Source organism: Geotrypetes seraphini, chromosome 6, assembly GCF_902459505.1.
Source record: "Geotrypetes seraphini chromosome 6, aGeoSer1.1, whole genome shotgun sequence".
In the NCBI taxonomy this organism is placed as follows: Eukaryota; Metazoa; Chordata; class Amphibia; order Gymnophiona; family Dermophiidae; genus Geotrypetes; species Geotrypetes seraphini.
The window spans coordinates 4,126,721-4,138,956 of NC_047089.1; the positions used below are offsets into that span (position 1 = coordinate 4,126,721).

At 39.4% G+C, this 12,236-nt stretch overlaps 1 protein-coding gene across 6 annotated transcripts in view; it reads right to left on the reverse strand.

Moving 5' to 3' along the window:
* Positions 1–12,236, reverse strand: part of STIM1 (stromal interaction molecule 1) — a 245,797-nt gene that overhangs the window by 49,302 nt on the left and 184,259 nt on the right. For all 6 annotated transcript variants that reach the window (XM_033948363.1, XM_033948362.1, XM_033948364.1 and 3 more), the window contains 2 exons: positions 11,775–11,942; positions 199–299 (listed from right to left, as the gene is read on the reverse strand). In XM_033948363.1, the coding sequence (XP_033804254.1) occupies positions 199–299; positions 11,775–11,942 (269 nt within the window). The remainder of the gene's footprint in view (positions 1–198; positions 300–11,774; positions 11,943–12,236) is intronic.

Sequence of the window (12,236 nt, forward strand, 5' to 3'; positions counted from 1 at the left end):
TTACTATACAGAAGGAAAAAATTTGGTCTTACCTGCTACCATAATTTTCTTTCTTCGAGTCCCAACCAGACCAGTCCATAATGCAAGAGTTGTGGGTATGACAGAAGGCCCATTACTACAAGATATATCTATCACTTCCAGCCTGGGCAAGAGGCAGGACACACAGGGAAAGCACAGAGAAGGACCCACAGTACTCACTTTGCTGCTAGGATTTTATGATCCACATCATCAAGAGAGGAGCTATGAGCCACATGAAATGTTCCAAACAAGGTGTTTCTCTTCTTCTTTATTTTTTCAGCCTGGAGAATGTGAAGAAAATAAAATATAAACACACATGAAGGAACGGATCTACCTCACTCCTATTCCTATTTGTTTTCTTTGAGCCCTTCCTCATGAACTTGGGTCAGAAACATTTGTTAAGCAATTCTGCTTTCTCCTCCCCTTCACTTCTGAATCTTACAATGGCACCTTTGTGCTTCTTCCTCTCATGTTAACACATATTTTTGTCTGATGCTCACTGAAGAAAGGCTGGGAGTAGAATCAGAGAACATGGACTCAAATAGGAAAGGAAGTGAAGTAGATCTTGAATGTTTGCGAAGAGCTACCTAAATTAAAAGCAGACAATGACAGATGTATAGATGATAGAGCTAAAAAGTCACCTTGACCAGACGGAACATACTGTACCACAGAAAGCTGAAAGAACTAAACAAATCAAATTGCAGACCAACTCTTAATGGTTTGTAAACTACCATATTACAATTGTTTCTGGTGAGCCTGAAGCCAGTATCAGACAAAAGAATAGAAACTGTTACAAAGAACAAGTTTACTGAATAGATAAATATTCATGGTTTAATGCAGAGGGGTAAGCCCAAAGGAAGTATACACAGAAAAAGTCAATAAGCAAAGTTTGGGTGCATTTAAATACTATATTTCACAACAGCCACTCTAGCAATTTGTTTCTATTGTTTTCAGTTAAATCTTTCTTTATTTATCACAGGCGGTCTATGGAGCTCTGTGCTTATCCCGTTCTGACACTACTTAAGGCTGTGGCATACTGGAGATAATACTGACATTCATTCAGCTCTCTCTCTATAAGTTTGCCAACCCTTGATTTAGCCAAGGAAAGTCTTGCTCACCAATCTGCTACATTGTTTTGAAGGTGTAAATGTAGAAGTAGGTCTTAGTAGATCTGGATTTTTAGAAAGCTTTTGAGAAAAAAATCTTAAGACACTTTCTCAAAAGCATATCCTGAAGAAAGCCACAGCACGGTGGCTGAAACATCAGTTTCCACGTGACAAAGATGCAGCGAGACCTAGAATCCTGCAACAAGCACAACGCCAACTGCGGAAACCCCAAGAGAAAATCTTAAAGACGACTCCTGCGGAAATCAAAAAGTCATGGATGTGGATGGGTACTGATTAAGTTAGGTGATCATTTTGCTAAATGGTGAAAGGTGAATCAGGGAGTGCTGCAGGGATCTGTACTGGGACTAGTTAACCTATTTATAAATGACCTGGAAATTTGCAGATGTCAAAATGATTTCAAGCTGTTAAATCATGAAAGAATGCTGAGAAATTGCACAAAGACCTTACAAAACTGGGAGATTAGGCATCTAATGTTTAGTTTAGTTTATGCTTGTTAAAAGTGGTAAATGACATTTTGATGTGAACAAGTGCAAAGTGATGCTTATGTAGGAAAAAGGAACCCAAATTATAGTTACATGATGCAAGGCTCCACATTAGGAGTCACCGCAGACAATACCATGACATTCTCTGCTACAAAAGCAGAGTGCTAATCATTATTAGGAAAGGAATGGAGAAAAAAACAGATTATCGCAATGCTTCTGTGTTACTCCAGAGAACCACTGCATCTTACATTTTAGTGCCAATTCTGATCACCACATCTTAAAAATATATATTGTGGAAAAAGTCAAAGAAGAGTGACCAAAATGATAAAGAGGATAGAACTATTCCATTGTGCTTGGAGAACAGGCATCTGAGAGGAGATATAATAGTGGTCTATAAACTCATAATTGAAGTGGAATGGTGCTCATTTCAAAAGTACAAAACTAGAGGCCAAACATTGAAAAGTACATTTAAACAGAGAAAATATTTTTTCATTCAACACATAATTAATTTCAGTATGTGATTAAAGTTGTTAGTGTACAGCAGGGGTGTCAACAAGTTCCTGGAGAAAAATTCCATAAAGGGTCAGGGACTTTCTGTAGGTACAATCCAAGTAGTTTACGTATACTTTTTTCTGTCGGTAGTGGGATCACAATCTAAGTTCTGTACATGGGCAATGGAAGATTACGTGACTTGCCCAGGGCCACAAGGAGCTGCCGTGAGAATTGAACCTAGCTCCTCAGGATCTTGGCCCAGTTTCCTCCACTCATTAAGGCAGAGTTGGAGGAAATCCACTTCTTATCACACAGATAGGCAGCATGAAACCTATAACTTGGAAACAGCATACTGGCCTTGCTGGATCTTTGGCAATGCTTATATATTCATAGTGTCTAACTTCATTTTCTTATCTTTCCTCTGCCCCATTCTCTATTTCTGTAGATAACACTCTCATCCTCCCTGTCTTGTCAGCTCGCAACCTCAGGGTCATCTTTGATTCCTCTCTTTCTCTGCACAAATCCAACAGACCACTAAAGCCCATAATTTTTTCCTTTACAATATCACCCAAATCCGACCTTTCCTTTCTTATCCAACCACCAAAACCCTTACCCACACTCTTATCACCTCTGCAACTTATTTTTCACAGGTCTCCCACTAAACCATCTCTCTCCCCTTCAGTCCGTTCAAAATTCTGCTGCATGACATATTCCACCAGTGTCACTATGCTCATATGAGGCTGCCTTTAACTCCTACCAATGTCTGTTTTATTATTCCCTCTGTAAGAAATTCCTTAACCCCTATTTGTCCGTTTTGATTAGCAGGAATTGTCTCTTACATATTTCATGGACAATGATGCTTATATCTAGCAGTAGTAAGGAGCAATTAAAGTAAATCACCATATTTGACTGCAGCCGTTGGCCACAATGATACTATAGTTTAGAATATGGTTACACTGTTTGGACACTTGCCTGTTTAGACAAAGCCACTGCACATGGCTGAGGTGGAAGCCTTCCCTCTGACATCGAAGGGAAGGCTTCCTTCTCAGCCATGTGCAGGACCAAACAAGTACAGCTCACGTAAGGAAGAATAGGGAGACAATCAGAACAGAGGGTCACAGAATGAATGGAGGGAAGGAGGAAGAGGGGCACATTAGGACACAGGAGGGAGGGAGAGAGCATTAACTTGGGACATTTTTAATATAGTTTCTACAAAGTTGTGGTCAACCGTTAAGAGGACAAAAAATCCTGTGTTCAACCATTACACAGCCAAACATGGTGTCCCCTAATTAAAGAGTGTGTGCATTTGCACAGAACCCTGGAATTTAATTTTAAGTAATATTCTTTAGATCTGATGTTAATTCTAGAGAAAATAAAACAGATGAATAATACCATTATGTATGGCATTGCTCCACACCTTTCCATTATCTTTCATCAAACAGCTACCCAACCATGAACAGCATATATCTTCTGATATAAAAATAATGTTGGTGGGGAGGGAACAAATCGAAGAACAACTTGTTTTATTTCCATGTTATAAGCAAACAGCACTTCTAAATCATTTAGCAGCTCGGTACCCTTACATTTGATGAGGAAGAACAGATTGAAAAGCAATTCATGTACATTTGGCTTTGAATTAAGATATTGCGATTGAATCAAAACCTTGCTTGAAGATGAGGGACAGCAAGGTTTTCCTAGCATACTGAGGTTTGGAAGAGGTCGTGCTCACTACCGTTAGTAAATAAAAACATAACAAGGTGGAAAATATATGAACAAATTAACAAAACTAGACACAAAAGGACAGGAAAGGTTTACAATATCTTAAGGAAAAAAAAACAAGCGGGTAGGATACAGAAAGGATAATAAAGGAAAAAGTAGTATGTTCCCCCAAAAAGTATGCTTTTAATTTCTTCTTTTCCCTTGTTTTGGGGAATTATTACTTATACTACCAAATCTCTGTTTGGTAGGGCTATGAACAGGCAGGAATTTCATGATTTGAATCTGAAGTCATTACCCCAAACATTGAGATCCCAACAATAACTACGCCGAACCCATTGAACCTGGCAGTATTGAATTACTGTGCGCTTAAAATCAGACAGCCCTGGTACAATCAAATTCTGGGTTTGACCACAACCTGACTAAGGCCTGGGGAAGAACATTTCATAATTAGCTCAATTCTCCCCAGGTAGTCCTACTTATTGGCATTGAAGATGTCAAAGAAAGAGGGTGGGTTGGCTCTGCTTTTATCAGAGGAATATTGAAGACATTCTCCATTCCCCTCTAAAGAGGTGCCAATTGGTAAGATAATGTATCCAAAAGTACTTTATCTTGTCCTTTTTCTATTGCCCTTAGGTAAATGGGACATTTATCAAACTGTGGCTGAGTTGGTGGTGAATTACCCTGATATCATTTTGGGAGACTTTAATATACACTTTGAAGATATGTGCAATTCACATTTTAACACTAGATTTAGGATTGAAGCAATGGGTCACTAGCCCAATGTTAAGACTTAGTGATATCCTACATGAGTGAGGAATATGAGGTCTCCGCAATAAGAAACCATTCATGGTCATGGACAGATAGATCACTCTGTTATTGTTTCCTGCACCCTGAAATGCAGTGCTAGAGAACAAACTAGATGTAGAGAAAAGTGTGATCAGAGACTAGAATCCAGGAAACCCAGGATCCATGACTCCATTACATACTATGTTTGTTAAAGATTTTCTGGAGAGTACATTGGAGGAGAAGGCAGAAATATAGAACAATAAGCTTAAAAGTAGGATGGATAAGATTTTCTCTCTATGAATTAGGAATAACAATAAATAAAAATGTGGTGGAATGAAATGGTACCATGATGCGTTGAAAGTATTGAAGCGTCAACTGAAATGCCTAGAGAGACAATGGTGTAAAAGTAAAACAGTGATCTAACAAAATCAGAACATAAGAAGCGCCATCTCCGGATCAGACCTTCGGTCCATCAAGTCCGGCGATCCGCACACGCGGAGGCCCTGCTAGGTATACACCTGGCTTATTTTATAGCCAACCATATCTTTATATGCCTCTCTCAAGGAGATATGCATCTAGTTTGCTTTTGAAGCCTAGGACTGTCGATTCCGCAATAATCTCCCCTGGGAGAGTATTCCAGATGTCAACCACTCTCTGTGTGAAGCAGAACTTCCTGATATTAGTCCTGAACTTGCCCCCCCTTAGCTTCATTTCATGTCCTCTTGTCCGTGTCAAATTGGACAATGTAAATAGTTTTTTCTGCTCTATTTTGTCGATTCCTTTCAGTATTTTGAAGGTTTCGATCATATCCCCACGCAGTCTCCTTTTCTCAAGGGAGAACAATCCCAGTGTAGGCAACTACAGAAATATTTTAACTCCTGAGTAAAATTAGCAAAATAAATTACTTTTTAAAATGACAATGTGCTGGGTCAGATGTTCTCACTAGTAAAGAAACAGACAGGTGCCAGGAAAAAGAATAACATATCAGCAGATTAATCAAATCCATAATAAACTTGAAGCCACATTTTCAAACTAAGTTTCTGAAGCTACGTACTTCATGTTTAAAGGAGGATCTTAAGGCAAACATTGATTCTAGAGAACCAGAAGGAATTTCCCTATTATCAAAGCTAAGTGGATCCCAAACGTGTTCATTAACCAACTTGGAGAAATTAATCAAATGTACTAAATGACCATGTGGAAAGTTAGATTCCATATCAATTTCATGGGTCCAGATGTCTAGATATAATTTAACCCCCTTTACTTCTACTGATGATTAATAATCATCTTCAGGGTGGCTTGGCGCCTTTAAGACGGAAATGTGCTAACATCTGCCCTGTGTTAAAGGTTTTCTCACTAGACCCAATAATGTTAAGAATTATAGACCGATGTCTTCCTACTAAGTTGATTAAGCAAGTAATTCTGAAACAACTGAATGACTTTGTATAAAATACAAATCGAGACCAGGGGTCATCTCATTGGGGGCTACATTCTACTTAAGACACCCTTTTAAGTGCATGGTTTGCAACTGTTCAATTAAATACGTTTTCTTTGAACCCTAACAGTTAGTTACTTTTTTGGCGTTATCTCATCTGGATGAGGATAAACCTTGAGCTCTACAGGTTAAATTATGTTACTCCTATCTCAGTTCTACAGCGTACAGCATATCTTTAATGTATAGATTTATACTTCCTTTCTTTAATCTCGCTTTGTGAAACATCTTGGATCTATTATAGAGGACTTGAGCTATCTTAGCCAAAGCTATATTTCTTGGTTTGTTGCTTTGTGAAAGTGTAAAAGCTTTACACTTTAAATTGTAATGTAAAAGTTCTGGCTAATTATGCTTTCTGTACAAGTGTATGCTTGGTATTTAATTAAAAATCAATAAACAATACATTTTTTTAAAAAAAATACAAATACAAGTTTGCATCCAAAATGATCAGGCTTTAGGAAAGGTCAGAACACAGAAGACAAACAATTTTAACAGAAGTAGTTAGCAAAATGTGGGAGCTGCTAGATAACGTCCAGCTAGGTTTAGTAATGCCCATGGACTTAGTAGCCGTCTTTGCTCAGTTTCTGCAATCTATAGATATCGCCAGTTCTGACATGGTTTAAATCCTCCCTCTCAAGAAGAGTGTAGGGGAGGCAAACTCAGATTTCATATCCCTGGAAAGTGGGGTGCTACAAAGCTCAGCACTATTACTATTTCTGTTTAATATCTTTCTAAGACCATTGATAAACTTGATACAGGAACATGGATGTATATAGTTATGCAAATGATGTCCTCATTCTGGCAAAGATATCACCCAAGACCATGGATTTGTCTCCTTTACAGAAGAGGCTGGCAGCTGTTGCCAACCAGTTACAGCGTCATTGACCAGTTCTAAATATTAATAAGAGCGCACCCTGTTAGATATCAAGACATAGTGTTTACCCAACTTTGACTCCATTGGTTACTAGCTTTAACTACCTAGGAATGGTAACTGATTTCTCTTTTATCCTCTGTGAACCATATATCCTCTGTAATAAAAAAAAAAATGAGGTTTTATTTTTTGAGACAATTATGATCAATTAAGGATATCTTGATGAATCCACATTGGAACACAGTTTATTCAGGTTTACCAAGTTCAGCTTAAGCGATTGCAAATATTGCAAAACACAACAATCAGACTTCCTGGGAATGTCCAAATGTTTGGTCATGTGACCACTTGTTTGTAACGTATCATCGATTGCCCATGCCTTTTAGAAGAAAGTTCAAGATTCTCTGCACAGCAACTAAATCACTGTGGGAACAGCAGTGGCCATGTTTTCCTGTTAATATCTTGTACCTTATTGTAAACACCCAGTACCCTGTATCTTATTGTAATCATCATGTAACTGCTTTCTTGTTATTACCTTATTGTATTCACCCAGTACCTGCTCTCTTTGTATTATCCTGTATCCTACTGGTAACATTGTACTCTCTCTAGACACGACTTTCACTGTAAACCGCTTCGAACTTAGGGTATAGCGGTATATAAGAAATAAAATTATTATTATTATATTAAAATAAATGGACAACCCTGTATATGCTCACAATATGCCTTAGATCTTTACAGGACAACAGAATATCAATGCCAAATTTCTCTAAGTCAAGAGACATTGGGCAGACAAAAGGGAGAGGGTATTGTGGAATGACCTGCCAACAGAAATTTGTGCAGAAGCCAACTCTAATAGATTTAAAGTTTTGCTGAAGATTCTTTTTTTTAAGCAGACTTTTAATCTACAACTTACAGTATAAGAAAAACTGGACTGTCTAGGCCTTATTAATAGAAAGTGAGAAAGAGCAAATGCAACCTCAGAATATACGAGTTAGGTCTTTCCTGTTATTTTTATGGAGTTCCTCTCTTTATTTAAACGTTTTGGATTTTATATAGTAAATTATCTGGGCTGGGAGAGCAGTATATCAAATTTGTAAGCAAACATAAACATAGCCAAATGAGGACCACCTCAGATATGCTTCCTGTTTACCACAGGGGAGCAGAAGGCAACTTGTGGTTGAAAGGCTGGTGCAGAGGTGGTGATTTGGGGTACAATAACAACAGGATCCAAGAAAGGCATAGTGATCGGGTCATGAAATTTGCAATTATCTTTCCCTTCTCAAGCTCTTCAGTTTTGGTATTCTTTGCCAGTCAAACTGAGAACTTTACCTAATTTATTTATTTTTTTAAATTTTTATACCATTTTATTCCAGAACGGTTTACAAAAAGGTTACATACATAAAACATTAAAACAGATTACTTTTATATGTAGTCATGAATTACAGTATCAAGAGAAGTTTTTGCTGGAAATTATAATCCGCTTTGAACCTAGTTCCTGGGGGATTTGGTGGACTATAAATACCACATCATATTATATAAAAGCAGAATCGGTTACTGATATACTGAAAAATGTAGAGAATTACCAAGGCATAAAATGAAAACATATTTTTCAGATATCAGTGATTACTATAAAGAGTACGCTTATCCCTAGATGGAATGGAACTGATAGCAGCAAATTAAAACCAAAAAGGCGAACTCTGATTCATCATGAGATAGTTCATCTAATGGACATGAGACTAGTTCTTCAGAGAATTATTTTTGGCAGAAAAGGCTGGTGTGAGTGATCTGAGATTCCTACAGTACTTTTACTAATTCACAAGAGAAAACTCTACTACTACTTCTTATCAAATTTTAATGGCAGACTTATCTTTTGTCCCTATGTTTAAATGTGATTTGTTTTAACTTAGAGTGAATTTTGAACATTTCACACAGACTTTACAATTCAAATTATTCCTTGCAGATGACGTATGTGATTTAGGATCAGGTTCAGTTCTGAAAAATAAATCATCTTAAGTCCTGGACTTGGTCATGTTTACTTTTAAAAATTAGATCTTGAAATATATTTCTCTTTTAGAGCAAATAAACTATCCCTTCAGATCAAATATGACAAAAGATGAAAACACAGTTATGAATATATTGAGGAAAGTTATGTCTTTTGCCATCAGAACAGCAGCAAAGGGCAGTGCTATATTTATTCAAGACAGAGAAAACTATATAGCTGAAATCACTTGACAACTACAAGATTCAACTTGTTATAAATTGATATCTGATGCTATAACGTTTCTGTAGTGAACAGCTTAAGTATTACTAATACAGCATTAAAATCTGTTTTCTTCTGATGAAGACGGATCATTCTTTTTGGAATGTAAAACATCAAAGCATCCCAGTTCTTTAACATTACAAAACTTCACAAGACTTTGATACAACCTCCAGGACACCCTATTGTTCCATCCAAAGATTCCTTGTTAAAACCTTTACTTTTGGCCAATCCCTCTTATATTAAGGGCACCACTCATTGTTGGAAAATAGTACTGGACCAGACTATCAGGTTACTTACTAGAGAATGACACGGTGGGTGTTACCTGCGGGTAACCCGCCAAAACGGTGAGGAGGGGAAAAAGTGCTCAGAGGAGAAGCTTCTGCCCAGACACATGTGACTGCAGGCAGACTCCAGCGGCTTGAGCAAGTTGCGCTCTAAACTTAAAACGCGCCGTGAAGGTAAGGGGGAGGGAAGGAGATGCTCAGATCGTGCGAGAGGTGCTGAAGGGCGGTGAGGTGGTGAGAGGGCAGGGTGGTGGTGGAAAGGAAAGGAACAGACGCTGAAGGGGGTGGAGAGAACAGACACTGAAATGAAATGGGGAACAGAGAAGGGGGAGAAGACGCTGAAGGGAAATGGGGAAGACAGAGTGGGGAGAAGACGCTGGAAGGGAAAAAGACAGAGATGCCAGACTATGAGGGGAGCGGAGGGAAGAAGATGGGTGCAAGACCAATTGGGGGGGGGGATGAAGGGAGAGGTACAGTAACAGAGCACATGGAAGACACAGAGAGAAGACAAACAGTGGATGGAAGGAATTGAATGAGAAGATGAGGAAAGCAGAAACCAGACAACAAAGGTAGAAAAAAAAATTTATTTATATACATATATATTTTTTTTTTGCTTTAGGATAAAATAGTATATTAGTTGTGTTGATAAAAATGCATAAACAAAGCCCTGCAAGCTGAACATCTCTTTCTCTAGTTTAGCAGCCAGAACTTTGATTTATAAGGAAGGAATAAGCTAAATATTGCAGTACTGAGGCTTGTATGGATGCTGCGAGGATAGTAGTCACGGGAATGGGGCGGGAACAGTGGTCATAGGGACAGGGAGGGGACAGTGGTCGCATGGATGGGGCGGGGACAGGGACAGTGGTCGCAGGAACGGGGACAAATTTTTTCCCCATGTCATTCTCTATTACTTACCATAATGAGGACATTATCCCAAATCTTCATAATTCAAGATGAAGCTCTGGATATTATCAAAGAAGCTTAAGAAGGCTAAGACCTCATACTCTACTGACTTCCTTATACAATAACTTTAGTTAAACTAGTGCTATTACAAAACTTTTTTCTTTTAAGTAGCAACTATACTTACAAAATGAAGCAACAACCCAAGGAAGCAATAAGCCCTATTAATATAGCCTTTGTACTGTAAATTAGGTCAGTTTCAGTAAGTTTCACTGGTCAGACCAGTGATCCATCGTGCCCAGCAGTCCGCTCATGCGGCGGCCCCCAGGTCAAAGACCAGTGCTCTAAATGAGTCCAGCCTCACCTGCGTACAATCCAGTTTAGCAGGAACTTGTCCAACTTTGTCTTGAATCCCTGGAGAGTGTTTTCCCCTATGACAGCCTCCAGAAGAGCGTTCCAGTTTTCCACCACTCTCTGGGTGAAGAACTTCCTTACGTTTGTACGGAATCTATCCCCTTTCAACTTTAGAGAGTGCCCTCTCATTCTCTTTACCTTAGAGAGGGTGAACAACCTGTCTTTATCTACTAAGTCTATTCCCTTCATTATCTTGAATGTTTCGATCATGTCCCCTCTCAGTCTCCTCTTTTCAAGGGAGAAGAGGCCCAGTTTCTCCAATCTCTCACTGTATGACAACTCCTCCAGCCCCTTAACCATTTTAGTCGCTCTTCTCTGGACCCTTTCGAGTAGTGAAGAGCGATTAAAATGGTTAAGGGGCTGGAGGAGTTGTCATACAGTGAGAGATTGGAGAAACTGGGCCTCTTCTCCCTTGAAAAGAGGAGACTGAGAGGGGACATGATTGAAATCTTCCCCCCACACCCGGTACCTTTTTCGGAGCCCTCTAGATGGCAGATGGCGAGTCTCCAACAGTACAGGGCAGCTGCAATCTTTTCAGCATCCGGCCTGCCCCCGCACCGCCGGCTGAATGGCCGACGTCAGCTCTCATGGGACTCATGAGAACTGATGTCAGTCACACAGCAAGCGATGCGGGGGCAGGCCGGATGCTGAAGAGATTGCGGCTGCCCTGAACCGCTAGAGATTTGCCGTTCGCTGTCCAGGGGTCTCCTAAAAAGGTACCGGGAGTGGGGGGGGGGGGGGATGTAAAAATTTTTTTATATAAGCCGCCCCATATAACTAGGCCGTGCCCCATACACGGGTTTGTAAGACCCGTGTATAGGCCATGGCCTATATATGGGGAAATACGGTAGTAGTAGTAGTAGAATTTCAAAAAAATTCTAGCAACAAGGATGTTGCAGGAAGTTACACAGAATTAAGTTCCACACAATATGTACCCCTTCTTTGGCGACCAAAAGTTGTTTCTCAGCATTCTGCTTCTTAACGTTGTAATACTGAACTTCTACTTCATGGGTCAGCTGCAACCATTTCTGCAAAGCCTCAGGAGCAGACCAGTTACTGTGGGATTCTAGTTCTTTCTCTGCATTCTTCAATGCCATGCGGACCTGCAATAAGAGTGAAAAAAGAAGTTTTACCAGACAGAAGAAATACTGATTCAGCAGAGACATAAGCCCCGATGTGGAGTGATCAGAATTTGGTTAGGGTTAGGGTTAGTGCTGCAGGTGGTTGGGGATGCATACATGAACCTTTATGCTGGTAGGTATATGCTCATGGTTTCCTGCCTCTTATTATCCATAAAGATTAGATTTAGAGCTGATAAGTTCCAGAGGTTCCTAAATCCAGGTGCCCATTAGGATCTGGGTTTAAGCCTGAAAAATGCGAGCGATTTAGGCCTGCAG